The 16,688-nt window shown below is 37.1% G+C and overlaps 1 protein-coding gene across 1 annotated transcript in view; it reads right to left on the bottom strand.

Moving 5' to 3' along the window:
* Positions 1-3,163: 3,163 nt before the first annotated feature.
* Positions 3,164-16,688, bottom strand: part of TMPRSS11D (transmembrane serine protease 11D) — a 29,840-nt gene continuing 16,315 nt past the window's right edge. The window contains exons 6-9 of the mRNA XM_061145582.1: positions 9,857-10,034; positions 6,700-6,959; positions 5,368-5,510; positions 3,164-3,325 (exon numbers count right to left, since the gene is read on the bottom strand). Coding sequence (XP_061001565.1) covers positions 3,164-3,325; positions 5,368-5,510; positions 6,700-6,959; positions 9,857-10,034 — 743 coding nt within the window. The remainder of the gene's footprint in view (positions 3,326-5,367; positions 5,511-6,699; positions 6,960-9,856; positions 10,035-16,688) is intronic.

Here is a 16,688-nt window from a genome sequence, read left to right as displayed (position 1 = left end):
AAGCCATCTGGTCCTGGGCTTTTGTTTGCTGGAAGATTTTTGATGACAGTTTCGATTTCCTTGCTTGTGGTGGGTCTGTTAAGATCTTCTATTTCTTCCTGGTTCAGTTTTGGAAAGTTATACTTCTCTAAGAATTTGTCCATTTCATCCAAGTTGTCCATTTTATTGGCATAGAGCTGCTGGTAGTAGTCTCTTATGATCGTTTGTATTTCAGTGTTGTCTGTTGTGATCTCTCCATTTTCATTTCTAATTTTGTTAATTTGGTTTTTCTCTCTTTGTTTCTTAATGAGTCTTGCTAATGGTTTGTCAATTTTGTTTATTTTTTCAAAAAACCAGCTTTTAGCTTTGTTGATTTTTGCTATGATCTCTTTAGTTTCTTTTGCGTTTATTTCTGGCCTGATTTTTAAGATTTCTTTCCTTCTGCTAACTCTGGGGTTCTTCATTTCTTCCTTCTCTAGTTGCTTTAGGTGTAGAGTTAGGTTATTTAATTGGTTTTTTTGAAAGGTAAAGTCTTAACCACTGGACTGCCAGGGAAGTCTAGAAAGTAAAAAAAAAAAAAAATCTAATTTCCCTTCAGAATTTTGCCTTTGCATTTATTTCTTCAGCCTCCCCTAACACCAGTCTTTATCAGTTTTGCTCCAGTCATGCTGACTTGTGTGTTAGTCACTCAGTCATGTCTGATTCTGCTATCCCATGGACTGTAACTGGCAAGGCTCCTCTGTCCATGGGATTTTCCAGGCAAGAATATTGGAGTGGGTTGCCAAACCTCCTCCAAGGTATCTTCCCAACCTAGGGATCAAACCCACATCTCTTAGTCTCCTGCATTGGCAGGTGGGTTCTTTACCACTAGTGCCACCTGGGATACTCACAAACTTGTCATCACCTCAGGACTTTTGCATCTTCTTCTGTTTACCTTATTCTTTCCTTGAAGTTGACTCAGCTGGCCAGCAATTTTCCTGGCAAATTGGAAGTGCTCAAAATCTATTGGTAAACAAATAGATGAGTAAAAAAATGAATGACTCATTAAATGGATGAATTTTGCAAGAAAAAATCATTTATTAATACTGTATCAACAGATTTTTATTGCATAAGTAATTCCAGTCTAACTTGTGTGATTGGAGGTAGGAAAATGCCTGAGCTTCGTTTGGTTTTTAAATTAATTTCTCATTTAGTACAGTTCTCTTTTTCACCAGAATGGCTTTCTACTTAATTTGAATTCTGATCAGTTTGGTTTCTTTGCTCTGGATAATTTGTTTTGTTCCTGGTGAATTTAAAGTTTTTGCTTCATCATGAGAGAATTTGGAGATGAAGTGATATGTGAGAGGTGGATTTATTATGAAGAGACATCTTCATAAAAATATGAATATTTGCTAAATATTTTAAAGAAATAATCGAATCTGCTAAATAAGTACTTTCCTTTGTAAGTGTCAATAAATAGAAACTAGTATGTTTATGATTATGTGAAGGCACACGCACAAACATGAAAACACACCAACACTCTTGCACAAACACATTCCCTTGAGACTTACTCTAAATGACCAGTTTAATATTGTCCTTATTGGGAGCAGCCAGGAAGTATCAAGCTAGATGCTTGCTTAGTTATAGAGCTTGATTATAAGGCAGTTGAAAGTACCAAGACTGTAGAGTCTAATTGTCAGTTCTGTTGTTGGAGAACCAATTAAATAAATTGTTTTGGATTATCCTTCATAAACCATAACTTCCAATAAATACTTAGACAGAGAAGTGATTTTAAAATAGTTTATTTGGAATAATGTGTACCAGTACTTATTTGTACACTTCACTGAGAGCCAGTTAAATTTTCAACTTCTATAAAGTAAATGATTTCAGTGGCGGTCTCTTCACAATTTTACATGAGTAAATACAAGACATTTTCATCACAATGCATGTAGTTATTCTGACATCCAGGTGTCATGAATTAGCTTTTAAAAGGAGGAAGCTCTGACACATAGATGATCATGCTAGAATCCCACAAAAATTCAGTAACATTCGTAATTCATATTACATAAATTGCCGTGCCATTAAATGTTAATACATTTTATGCATGTTCTTTGGGTGTGCATGTATTAAAAGAGGGAGGGAAGGAGATGGGGAGAGGGAGAGATGGAGGCAGGAGAGAAAGAGGGAGGAAAAAGGAGAGAGAAAAGTATCTTCACCAAGATAATTGTATTGAAATAAAGCTATTTACCTTTTTTATTTTTATTTTTTTGCAAACCAATCCTTCCCATTTTTTTCCCCCATGGCTTTCAATTCATTACTTGAGTATAGCTACAGAGGATTCCTAAACTTTCAAAAATAACTGCCACTGGTGATCTTTAGATCTTAAAGTTACTCATATTTAGTTGTTAAAAAGCAACATGTATGCACACAGTTGTAAGTTAACCTGAGAATGTTGTGTAGGTATATTTACTGAGTTTCTCTATGGAGGAGACAAATTCTCTCATTCACATAGATGAAGGTATTTTAAATAATAGTTATGAGGATTATAATTCTTTGGTTCTCTGATGAGGAGTGAATATTCTAGTTTGGATTGTTAAGTGGCTGAAATTCATTGGCTAGTTCTCATCGGAGCATGTTCCTACAGGATAATTAAGATTGCTATATGACTCTACAGTGATTTCATACATGACTTTTAGGACTCACACCTAGTATAAAATATTAAGTAACCAGAAATTTAAAAAACTAGTATTTTTCTTGCCTCACGGTATTCTGTCCTGAATGTTATTAGCAAGTTTGTCCTTTGCAAGTTTCTATACTTTGCCCCTTTCTCAGCCTTGATGAGACTTCCTTAGAGGAAACTCCTCTGACCCTGGAGACTTGTGCAGTTGCCTCTAGTTTCCACTCTCCGGGTACCTGCTTTTCTCACTAGTAGTACTTTGGTCATCACAAGTATAGCATAATTGTTACCTCTGTAACTAGTTTACTGTGTTTCCTCTGGCACATAGCCCCAGTACTATGCAACATTCATGTAATTTTCTTGAGAAAATATAAACCCATAGTAACAGAGAAAGATTAAATAGTGTGAAACACATTTATGTAACAGTGTTAAAAGAGGACATCTAGTTTCTTTTGCAGCTAGAAAGTTTTAGAATTTTAGACAGGCATGTCTCCATTCATACTCTTGAACCAAGATGTGTTTATGGCACTAGATCCCAGTTTGTCGGGTTATCCAGTCACGGTATGCCGTCACTCGAGTGTAGACTCCTGGCTTATCTGGCAGACCACACTGATACCCCCAGCTTACTATCCCCACGATGAACCAGTGTTGCCGTGAGTCTTCTTGTACTAGAGGGCCTCCAGAGTCACCCTGAAGGAAATAGAATGATAGGTTATTTAAGTGTGAAGACAACCCCAAAGTATGAAGAAGTTGATATCTATGATAGTAGAAACCACATACATAATGACAGTAAAGTTAGTCTTACATTTCCTGCTGAAATACTGTATACTAAGTCATGCAAAAATTTAAAAAATCCTCCAGGTACACACGTTGTTCCTTCAGCAAGCGTGAAAAGAGGAAGATGCACATCTCCTAGACTTTACCAGCCTGCTACCCTGACCAGGCTCCCCTCCTCCAGGGGGTTACCCCTGACTTCCACCTTTCCTCCCCAGTGTCACCCCTTCTAGCTTTGGGCTAGATTATTTATTACTGCTGGTGCTCCCACACCCTGTGTATCTCTCCTTCATTGCTACTTCATTATTTTATACAAGCCCTAGCCCTAGCCCTAGCCATTTGCATGCCTTTTGAATTTATTCCCCCTGAGTCAGCTCCTCCCGTTGTAGCAGTTACACATCTCTGCAACCCTCATTGCATTTATGATACTTGTTCAGTGTCTATTTTTCAGGCTATACTGTAAGGTTCATCAAGGAAGGGGTCATACATGTTTTGGGCACTGCTATACTCTAAGCTTCTAACCCAAAGGAGATGCTAAGAAAATATTTATTGAATGAACATGTTTTTAGAAATCTCCTTTATCTTCCTATTCATAGCATAATGCAAAGTGTTTCATGTATAGTATTGATATATCAAAAATATCTTTTTGGTGAATAATAGAAAAGAAATTTATATGGCAATGAGTAAAGCATTCCTTATGAAATGTTTATGAGCCACTTATAATATTGATAATAAACCAACCAACTAAATATTTGTACATGTAATAGTCCATATGGAGAGAAAAACTGGTATATCTTCCATGTTGCATGATGGGTTAAGTCTGAGGTTCTTGAATTGGTCTAGGTTTTAATCCTCTACTTAATAACTATATGATTTCCAGTAAGCCACATAACAGCCCTCTGTATTTCAGCTTCTTCCTCTGTAAATAATAATTTTATGTGTTTAATAGAGTTTAACACACCTAGCACTCTGAGTGCATCCTGCTAAATGGTCAGTACTAATAAAAGTCAGCTATTATTACCAAGTATGCTTCTAGAATAGTTTGGTATTCATTTGACTGCTCTTGGTAGTTAGTTCTTCCATGCGTGCTTAATCACTGCTTTATATGGGGAGAAGGGTTTAGTGTCTGAATCACCAGCTTGCATGACAAGCCCTGTGTGGAGCTGATTGGCTCCTGGCTCCTTTAGATAATGCATATGTGCTCCAGTTTGCCAGTTCTCAGCACTTTCCCATCACTGTGTTTTTCTGCTATTTCTTCTATAGTAAGAGATTTCTCTGCAAAACATGTTACCAAGAGAGGGCAAGCAAAAATTAAACTAAGAGGGACTTAGTTTAATAGATGCAATGTTTCCTGTATTTGGCTAGCTCTACAGCCTCACTGAACAGACATTTAGGCCTGTGTTTTCTCTTCTAGACCATAGACCTGCTGAGCTCAAGCGATGTTGTCTAAGTACAAAGTCTGGCACATAGAAATTAAGTGATGCAATAAAAAAGAAAAAAAAAGAATGAATGAACAAAAACAAATAGGATCTCATAAATTCTTATGTAAAGTGCTATTTTGAGACATAAACTCTAGGTATTACAGTATTTTAGCTGAAAATACCCAGAGTGGAACATGCAGGAAAATTTCATATAAGAATCTGTAAAATCTAGACATTTAGGGTGAAATTATGTTGTAGCTCAGATGGTAAAGAATCTGCCTTCAATGCAGGAGACCTGTGTTCGATCCCTGCGTCGGGAAGATCCCCTAGAGAAGGGGATGGCAATCCACTCCAGCATTCTTGCCTGGAGAATCCCATGGACAAAAGGAGCCTGGCTGGCTACACAGTCCACGGGGTCACAAAGAGCTACACAAGACTGAGCAACTGACTACTACTACTTCTGTGCCCATCATGGCAAGACGCTAGGAAGTGCTTATGAGCTTGACCAAGGACGTGGATAAGGTTGTCTTGACTTACCTGGCATGCGTCCACTCCACCTTGAGGTACTCCAGCACATAGCATTCCAGGCAGGACGGCTCCATTATAACCAGCTGGTGCATTACATATATTGTTACTTATTATATTGACCTGTGCTTGTTTTAGTTCTGAAACTGTGCTGCCTGTTATGTATAAAGGGAGAGAGAAAATGGACTTCAGGGTAGATGAATTAATGATGCTATGGTGAATATAGAAAGGAATATTTGTACTCCAAATATATCTCTTATTCAGCAAAAAGGCTATTGAAGATGTCCTAGGAGTTTTTTCCTTAGCAATGATTTCTGCATTAGAGACGGATAACCCCTCTACATACATCAGTATCTTTGTTTTGTTTGTTTTATTTTAGCTTTGTGATATAGTGCCCCTTAGACCTTAAGGGAAAAGCATCTGCCTCCTTAAAATACATTAGTAGAATCTGAGCTATCCATTGAGTGACTCTGAATTAGAAAATTACATGTTGAGTAACCTTTAATCTAATAACAAAAGAGTAACCAATCTGGTTTCAAGGCTAAAGAATAAATTTATTCATATTGATGTTCCTTCACAATGGCATTGCCATTTTTTCTTATTGGCACAAATTTTATCTGTTATATACCAAATTACTTTGGGCCATGAAAATACAATGAACTTTATTTTTTAGGACAATAAGGTTTTTGTTTTATTCCTTGTAGAGATGGTCTACAACATGGGTAGAAACATGCACATATTGTTAATTCTGCCCTTCCACTCCCTAGCTGATACTCTTGTTTTCCCCTTGGTCATATTTGCTCTTTCATGTCATCCTTATTTTTTATCTGATTTTATTCACTTCAAAAACAAGTGTGAAAAACACTTGTGTAGACACAGAATTTCTTGCTGTAAAGGCAGAATTTTATTTCATTTCAGAATAACTTAAATGGCTGGCAATACCTTAAATGTTGTTAAAACCCTTAGAGGATACCTATCCAAATTCTATCTTAAATTTTTAAAACTTTCTTTTTAGGGGAGCCACTTGAGTCCTTATAGAGTCTCTGGATCATTGAAGAGCTCATATTTCTTTGTCACTTCCTTTCACATTTCCCTATTACTATATTTGAGAATTCCCTGTAGCTTCTAGGGATAGCACTTTCCTTTGCTGAGGGAACTCTTGATAGAGCTTAGGATGATCAAACTGTAGGATGGTTCTCTCTGTAGAACCTGCCTTTAGATTAGATTAGAACCTTTAGATTAGATTAGAACCTCTAATCAAGGTGTCCCTTGATTAGAAAAAAATGCACAGTGGCAAGTACCAGGAGATATTGCTGTTGTCTTTATTCTTCCTGAGATACTCACCGCTGTAACTCTGAGATCCCCATCCTGTTACATAAGCAGTGGAACCGGGTGAAATGGCCTGGTTAGCCTCTGGGAGGCACACTCTATGAATATATCTGGTGTAAGTGACTTCTCTATCAAGTTGTACAAGTGCAATATCGTTTTCATGAGTTTCAGGGTTATAATTGTTATGGATTAAAATTCTCATTACTCCTACTCTCTGTCGAGGAGATGTTGTGGAGGTACCAAAGGTGGCTATCCATTGACGAGGCTCAGAGTAGCTAAAAAATATGAAAACATACTATTTGAATAGAGAACTTGTGAGAATTTCAAATGATGGGATTTTGCATTTGTCATCCAGCCCTGTCCCCACCCCCCGCCCCCGCCCCCAGTCTAGGAACTATTTGATCGACATTTCTTTGGGATCTATTTCTGTAGCTCTTTACTGGCACAATGATCATTGGTCTAAAGAAACATAGAAATGCTTTAGCAAACATATCCTGGGGTGATGAACATCCTGGTGTTCTGTTATTCCAATGAGGATATCCTGATACTTTGATGACTAGCATAGCAAAGCTTTTCTTTGATTTCTCCCTTTTCTACATCCTTCCATTCAAGCAATCAAGAAGTCTGAAACAATGTTCACTTTAGTTTTAACTGATTCCTTCTGTTATTTTTTTCCTTTCCTTCAGGCAGAAGCTCCATTTAAATAGTAGTACTGAAAGAGCTCCTTGTCTTATCAGTGGATAAATGATTTTTCTGTACTAGATATGTTGCTTGTTGAAGATTTTGGTGCATATGTTTGTGTGTATGAATACAGAGAGAGACAGAGCACTAATATATACAAAATGTAAGGCATTATCTTTAAGATCTAGGAATAGGGACTTTTTGCCAAACTCCCAAAATACGAACTGAACAGTTAAGAAGAAGGAATTTCATGAAATCAATATTAAGTATGCCATACACAGAGTGCAAACTAATGGTTACCAGGGGGAGAAGGAGGGGGAGGTGCAAGATAGGGCAGGGGATTAAGAGCTATAAACTGTTATGTATAAAATAAATAAACTATAAGGATATATTGTACAACACAGGGAACGTAGCCAATATTTTATAATGAATGGTGTATAACCTTTAAAAACTGTGAATCACTATGTTGTGCACCTGTAACTCATTTAATATTGTACATCATCTATACTTCAATAAAAAGGTCTGTAACATTAAAAAAACAAATCAATTAAAAGTTATATAAAACTAAAAACAAAATTAACTGTACCATGGGCATATTTATCAGAGGAATGAAAAACCATGAGAAAATACTTGCAATGTTTAACATCCAAAATTTTTGTAAAATAAGCAGAATTCTATGAACCAACAATAAATGGAAAGAGAACCATTATAAAATGATCAAAAAATATTAATAGGCATTTATGGGAGGAGAAGCCCAAACAGCCAGTAGACATGAAAAATACTCAGACTCACTAGTAAGTGGAGAAGTAGAAATTATAACAGTAATGAGCATCTAATTTATATTCATAAGAATGGAAAAAAATTGAAAAAGAATAATACTGTGTTGGTGAGGAAGAAGTTCAAACTCTCTTGCATTAAATGTGAAGATACAAAATTCTGGAAAGCACTGCAGTGTATTTAGTACACTGTATATACACTTCTGGGTACACGTGTCAGAGAAATTCTTCAACGTTTATTTGTTGTTGTCCAGTTTCTCAGTCATGTCTGACTCTTTGAGACTCCATGAACTGCAGCATGCCAGGCTTCCCTGTCCTTCGCCATCTCTTGGAGTTTGCTCAAACTCATGTCCACTGAGTCGGTGATGCCATCCAACCATCTCATGCTCTGTCGTCTCCCTCTTCTCCTGCATTCAGTCTTTCCCAGCATCAGGGTCTTTGCCAGTGAGTCGGCTCTTTGCATCAGGTGGCTGATGTATTGGGGAGCTTCAGCTTCAGCGTCAGTCCTTTCGATAAAAATTCAGGGTTGATTTCCTTTAGGATTGACTGGTGTGATCTCCTTGCAGTCCAAGGGACTCTCAAGAGTCCTGTCCAACACCACAGTTCGAAAGCATCAATTCTTTGGCACTCAGTCTTCCTTATAGTCCAACTCTCACATCCATACATGACTTCTGGAAAAACCATAGTTTTGACTATATGGACCTTTGTTGGCAAAGTGATGTCTCTGCTTTTTAATGTGCTGTCTAGGTTGGTCATAGCTTTCTTTTCAAGGAGCAAGTTTCTTTTAATTTCATTGCTGCAGTCACCATCTGCAGTGATGTGATGAAAGTTTATAGAGAGGCACATATGCAGGCATGAGAAAAAGTTGTATGTGCTGCAATCTGGGGCTGTAGGAAGTTGGTGCAGCCTAGCTGGATGAAGGGATATGGTGGATGCAGTTGTGGACCAGATAAAAATTGCCAGCGTTGAGCAAAAACATTAAGGAACAATATGACACTTATACACAGTGTTACTCATATAAATTGAAGAAACACACACACAAACTAAAGGTTTTACAGGTAATTGCATATTTAAAGACACACGTCAAATATTTGGGGGAGGCCTACGGGGGCAGGGAAGGCAATAGAATTGGAATTCAAGTATGACAGGAGAAAAATAAAATGAGAGAAAAGTCTTATACAAACTGATGAAAATAAGGTTCTGTGAATTGGAAGCTGATAATTTCAACATGCTCTTAAGGTTGACTAAAAACAAAATGTAACCAAATAGTTTGAGAGTTTTGTGGAGTTTTGATAGTGGAGTTATATGAAAAATAGAGATTATATATATTATCCAGGAGATACTTTCATCAGGTATAGCAGTTTGCAAAAGAGTAAGTGCTACTTAGAAATTCTAAAGAAAAAATATTTGACAACAAGCAAATACATGGATTTTTTTACACTAAACTTCTTTTACTCGGGTCGTTTTAGTGAAGATGCTAAAAGGCACTCTTCTCTGTCTGCCTCTCTCCCACCCTTCTTTTCCTTTCAGCAAGTTTTGGAACCAGTTGACTTTATATATGAAACTTACCTGTGCTGCACATTGGCAGTGTTATTCTGGGCAAGTTACTTAATGTCTCTAGTACTATGTGATTGATGCATACCCTCTAACACAGATGTAAGTATTCACTGAGACAAATAGGGCATGCTGAGATGGATAGGGCGCTGCAGTCTTACCTTCTGAAGCAGTGAGCTGCTGACAGGATCCACCTGTTACTGATCAAGGCTCCTCCGCAGCGGTGAGAGTTGCTCCACTGGAGGCTGACTTGCCAAGGCCAGTCTCCTTCCTCAGCTTTACTGCCTCCCATGATTCTGTCCCCAGACAAGGTTATCAGGCCCGAGCGGACCCCACATTCTAATGGGAAAGGGAAGTAATGTGCTAGGAAGATCATGACGCTTACATCTGGGAGATGCTCTAAGAGTTTCACCATAACATGACTTTTATGTCTTTTATGTATTCTTTCTCAGGACTTTCCAAAAGCTAGGCTTTTGCTAGGCTTTCCAAAAGCATGATCAATATGTTATACTTTTAGAGTACTTATCTGACTGTTACCTATAGACTTCATTTTAGAGAACATTGCTGCACTTGGTTGTCACGGAGGCTTCAAACTGTGGAGCAGATTCAGAGTTCTATGGAATTCGTCATAAGTGGGAGTTAAGGTCGGTCAGTGCTAGAGGAACTACCTGAGGCCACAGGTTCCCTGGGGAATATCCATCTTCTCAATAGCCTTGCTACTCAAAGTGTGGTCTGTGGACCTGCAACATGAGTGTCCCTAAAGAGCTTGATAGAAATGTTGACTCTGTGTGGAAACAACCTAAGTGATTATCAGTAGATGTGTGGATTAAGAAATAGTGGTATATATGCACATAGAAACATGAACACACATTGGAATGTTTTCCAGCCTTAAAAAGGAAGGAAATCCTGTCACTTGCAACAACATGGATGAAACTGTAGGGTATTGTCCTAAGGAAATAAGCCAGACAAAGGCAAATACTGCATGGTATCACTTCTATGTGGAAATAAAAAAAAAAGTCAAACTCCTAGAAACAGTAGAAAGTGGTTGCCAGGGTGCAGGGGAAATAGGAAGAGTTTGATTAAAGGATATAAGCTTTCAGATATAAGCTGAATAAGGTCTGAGAATCAAATGTATAACATTATGACTATGTCCGACAGCACTGTATTATATAAGTGAAATTTGCTAGAGAGTAGAACTTAAATGTTCTTGCCAAAAAAAATGGAGGGAGGTAATAAATACATGAGGTGATGAATGTGTTAATTAGCTAGATGAGGGAACTCTTCATAGTATATACATATATCAAATCATGACATTGTACACTTTAAATATATTACAATTTTATTTGTCAGCTGTACCACATTAAAGATGAACAACAACAAAAAGAAATATTGACTGTCAGACTCATATTAGGGAACAAATAAAAAATTGCATTTTTCTTCCAACTTTACTAAGGAATTGACAAATAAAATTGTATATATTTAAAGTGTACAATGTCCCGATATGATATACAAATACACTGCAGAATGATTATCAAGTTCAAGATAATTAACACATCTAACACCTCACACATGGATGCAGGGGCATGTCAGTTAGTTGTGTCCAACTCTTTGAGACCTCATGAACTGTAGCCTGCCAGACTCCTCTGTCCATGGGATTCTCCAGGCAAGAACACTGGTGTAGGTCGTCATTTCCTCCTCCAGGGGATCTTCCTGACCCAGGGATTGAACCCAGGTCTCCTGCATCTTTGCATTGGCAGGTGGATTCTTTATCACTGAGTCACTTGGGAAGCCCACAATACCTAACACAGTTAACTTATTTTTGTGTGTATGTTTTTTTATTTTTTGTGTGTATGTTTGATGAGAATACTTATGACCTACTCTCAGCAGCTTTCAAATGTCATATTACTAACTAGAGTCACCAAGTCATACATTAGGTTCCCAGAACCTCTGAGCAGCTGCATTTAACAAGTGATTCATACGCATAGTGATGTTAGAGGGAACCTGCTCTTATCATGAAGACTGTAGTGGTAATACAGTTCACCGCGGACGAGCCAGTTCACATCCATAACTGACTCTGTCTTACCAAATGAGCCCTAGAAAAGGAGTTACTTTAGGTCCACAGAATATTCTTGAGGGTGATTGAGGGTTTTTAAGTACCTAGATTAGGTTTATTTAAACGTCTTAAGAAAGTCCATGACACTCCAGTGGCCAGAGCTGAAATGTGCTGGAGTGGGCTTGATCACTCAACTCCTAATTTCATGGTTTATTTCCTCTTGGTTAGTATGTTACTAAGAAATTAGAGGTAAATCACCATGGAAAATTTCTGTTGCTGAACCAGCTCTAAGGTAAGTGATATTACTTCAATAGGATGCCATCCAAAGGCATTTATTTTCTAACAGATCTCCCAGATGGAGGAGGAATAGACTTCTATTAAGAATATAAATGGCATATAGGTTCCTTTGCTGCATACTCCAAGGAAGTTCTCTAGTAAATTATTTTGTCCATGGGATTCTCCAGTCAAGAATACTGGAGGGGATTGCCATTCCCTTCTCCAGGAGATCTTCTCGACCCAGAGATCGAACCTGGATCTCCCAGTTGCAAGCAGATTCTTTACCATCTGAGCCACCAGGGAAGGCCCTAGTAAATTATTTAAGCACATTCTAATAAAAAAGAAGCATTAATTGTTAAATACACGTGAAGTTGAAAAACACCCATAGAGGAAGTATTAACTTATAATATCACTTAAGTATCTGAGATAGGCCAGCTATCAAGATATATTAAACTAATTTCTAACTACATGCTATCAGCCCAAGGAGCAAACTACTCTTTTCTAGGGGTTATATGTCTGCTATCCAATCCTGAGAGTATATATAATTACATTGGAGAGCCCTGACTTTTATGTTATGTTATAGACATAAAACTGATAATGCTTTTTGCAATTTTTTTTAATTATACTTTATGATTAACTTAAATCTATCACAAAGCAAACTATTCTGGTAGTTAGGAAAAGCTATATAAATGGGGCAGCCAAATGTAATTTGCAAGTCTGCTAAAATGCTACCATAGAATCAGGTTTGGAGAAACTTCCCAAAGCTGCCGAGAAAACTTTAGTGAGACCAAACTTGATACAGAGTGGGTGGAATGTCACCGATACTTCTTCCTCCTTCTAAAAATAGGGGAAAACCGGAACATCACTTCATAGCCCAATGAGGTCAGCAGTGTCTAATCTCAACAACAACCTACATGAGTAAACTAAGAATACCATCTCAATAGATACTTCCTTGGCAAAGAGTACACGTCACTTGAACATTTACTCTTGTTATTTTGGTAAACCACATTTACAAAGTAATTTAAAATCTTACCTTGAGTGAACAATTGTACTGTATCCTGGCCAGTTATTGCTAGTGTTAAAAAAAAGGAGGAGTCAGATCAATACAAAAAAGACTGTATATCATTTCACATTAATCTCTTAAAGTGTAGTCCTCAGATAACCATAATCAGAATCATTTGTAGGACTGCTAAATTTAGATTCCTAGGCTCCACCCCAGACCTGCTGAGAGAATCTGAGTCACAGGCTGCAAAAAACTGCATTTATTTTTTTGCCCCAATTTGTCATTAATCACACTAAAGTTTGTGTATTAACTTCTCATCAAACAGTTAAAAGATATTTAAAAGATATTTCTGTTCTCAAGTCACTCAGTTTACTTGGGAAAACAGAAACATAGTCATTGAGATGCAAAGTGATAAATTCTCTAAGAGAAATTAATTTTTCACTTATTCTAATATATATATATACACATATAACTATATCTGTATTCCTTGACTGATATTATTTGTAGTACTGAAGGTATAACAAAACATAGGGGGTTTGCTCTCACATAATTTATAGAAAGAAATTAATTAAGGAATCATTCAAATAAATTTAAATGCAAAATAGAGAGGAGAAAGGAGAGCGTTACTAATGCTGTTCTGATTCACGGATGTTATGATGGTGAAAATAATATTTGAATTGTATTTTGAATACCTAAAAGCAATTTTTCAGGCAGCCAAGAGGTGAAAGGCATTCCAGGTGAAAGGTATAGTGGCACAAATGCATGAAGATAGAAGATGTTTGTGGAGCAATGAAGTCAGTAGAGATAATACAAATTTTTCATGTAGGAAAGTGATGGGAGAGCACAGAAAGAAACTATGTTGGCGCCAGACACTGAAGGCCTGTCTATTCCAGTTCAATTTCTGCTTACAGAGCTGTTTCCTCTGAATGTCCCACAGCCATCTCAAACTCAATGTCACCAAATTTTAGCCCCAATTTACTACTTCCCTGGTGGCTCAGATGATAAATAATCTGCCTGCAATGCAAGAGACCTAGGTTCGATCCCTGGATTGGAAAGATCCTCTAGAGAAGAGAATGACAACCCCACTCTGATATCCTTGCCTGGAAAATCCCATGGACAGAGGAGCCCAGTGGGCTATGGTCCATGAGGTCTCAAAGAGTTGCACACGACTGAGCCACACACACACACACACACACTTAGTAAATGACATCACTTCCACCAATAGCTAGAAACCTGAAACAGTCTCTAACTCCTTTCTCACTATTTCCCACATCTTATTGGCTTCCGGATTTTGTACCTTCTAGCATCTAACTATCCTTTGAATTAGCCTCATCTTTCCCATCCCTTTAGCTACTACTTGAGTACATGCTTTCATCATTCGACACCTGTATTTTCTTTTTTGACAATACTTTTAACAATAGCCTTCATCCTGTCTATATGCCCTGGACAATTATCTATCTTTTCTGAGTGGGGACAATAGAAGGATCTATAGTATGTGGTTGTTGTGGGAATGAAACAAACTTGATATGCGTCAGCAAGTCAGGCAGTACCCAACCACCCCCAGAGCTGGAGCAGTGTCTTAGAGGTCCTTGCTGTGTTAAGGATCAACTCTGTAGTTTCAGGGTCAGGAGCTGGGAGTCCAGGATAGAGACAGGAGAATTTGGAGGGGTTAGGGAGGCAACTTTGTGGGCCTGGTGTCGTGGTTATTTGCCAACAGATAGGAAGGAATTTCATTGTTTTAACCACGGGTAAAATTATAACAAGTGTATGTTGATTAACTACTAGTCCAATGTGGGAGTCACCAAAACCCCTTAATCTGGAGCTTATTATGAGGTGAATCATGGTTTCTTAAGATAGTAGTACATGACAAAGTTGGAGGAGTGTCTACACATGAATTGAGTAATTTCTTTTTTAGAAGTTATTTGACAAATATTAATAGAGTACTTATTATGTACTAGATGCTGAGTAAGAGAAGTAAGGAGGATTAACAAGGCAGACTGGTTCTTGCCTTCAGAAAACTTAGAGTAGGATGAAGACAGTACAAACTCATGGAAACAAGTTTGTAGTTTCGATTATGATAAATGCTGTGAAGGAAAATGAAGATGTCGGTGACAGAGGTAAACAATTTAGTAGTGGAAGTCAGAAAAGGCTTAGGTTAGAAAGAAATGATCCAGATGATAACTTGACAGATGCAAGGGAGTGATCTAGCAAGTGTTATAAGAAACTGGACCAATGTATGCAAAGGCTTGGGGCAGGAAGGAGAGAATCTTTGCAGATGGAGAAAGTAAAGGTGTGGCCAGATTGTGGTAAATGAGGAAGAGAATAGCATAATAAATGGATGCAGGGGGAAGCATGAATGAGATCATACAGTGAACTATATGGAAAATATGAAAAATATGAAATATATGAAAGTATGAAAAATATATGAAACATATGAAAAATATGAAGATATGAAAATATATGAAGAATATGAAGAATATGAAACATATGAAATATATGAAATTATATGAAATATATGAAAATATGAAAAATATATGAAATATATGAAAATATTGAAATATATGAAGAATATGAAATATATGAAAAGTATGAAAACATATGAAATATAAGAAAAGTATGAAGTATATGAAAATATATGAAATATATGAAAAGTATGAAAACATGAAATATATGAAAAGTATGAAGTATATGAAAATATATGAAATATATGAAAATATGAAAATCTATGAAATATATGAAAATATGAAAAATATATGAAAATGTATGAAATATATGAAAATATGAAGAATATGAAAATATATGAAAAATATGAAATATATGAAAATATATAAACTATATGAAAAATATGAAGAATATGAAAATATATGAAAAATATGAAGAATATGAAAATATATGAAGAATATGAAGGATATGAAAATATATGAAATATATGAAAATATTAAAAATATATGAAAATGTATGAAAAATATGAAGAATATGAAAATATATGAAAAATATGAAAATATATGAAAAATATGAATATGAAAATATATGAAAAATATGACAATATATGAAAAATATGAAAATATATGGAAATATATGAATTATGAAAAATACGAAATATATGAAAATATATGAAGAATATGAAGAATATGAAAAATATATGAAAATGTATGAAAATATGAAATATATGAAGAATATGAAAATATATGAAAAATATGAAAATATGAAAATATATGAAAAATGAAATATATGAAATATATGAAAATATATGAAATATGTGGAAATATATGAAAGGCCTGGCGTGCCTCTGGGACCTGGGGTGGGGGGAGGGGGGGGGGTGAGCGCCGAGGACGTCTCGGTGCCCTCCCTCCCTGGGCCTCTTCACGCTCGCCCCCGGTCGGCGGCGCGCCGCCCCGCCCCCCCACACCCCGCCCCCCACCTACTACTCAGGGTCCCGTTCGCTACTCAGGGTCACGTGGCTCCGGACATGTGTGGCTTCGGCCCGGGGCCACGGTCCCCGGAGCCTCCTTCGGGCTTAGGAGCAGCCCAGCCGGGGCCCCAGGCGCCCATCCTGCCCGGTGCCCACCATAACATTTATTGTCCAAATCAGAACATGTAAAGGGTAATATTAATAATGGTTCTTAGACAATTGACATGGTCTCCATTACTGTCCTGAGTA

The sequence above is a fragment of the Dama dama genome, chromosome 6, assembly GCF_033118175.1.
Source record: "Dama dama isolate Ldn47 chromosome 6, ASM3311817v1, whole genome shotgun sequence".
NCBI classification, from domain to species: Eukaryota; Metazoa; Chordata; class Mammalia; order Artiodactyla; family Cervidae; genus Dama; species Dama dama.
The sequence above is the reverse complement of the archived record's forward strand: the minus strand, read 5'-3'. Positions and strand labels throughout refer to the sequence as shown.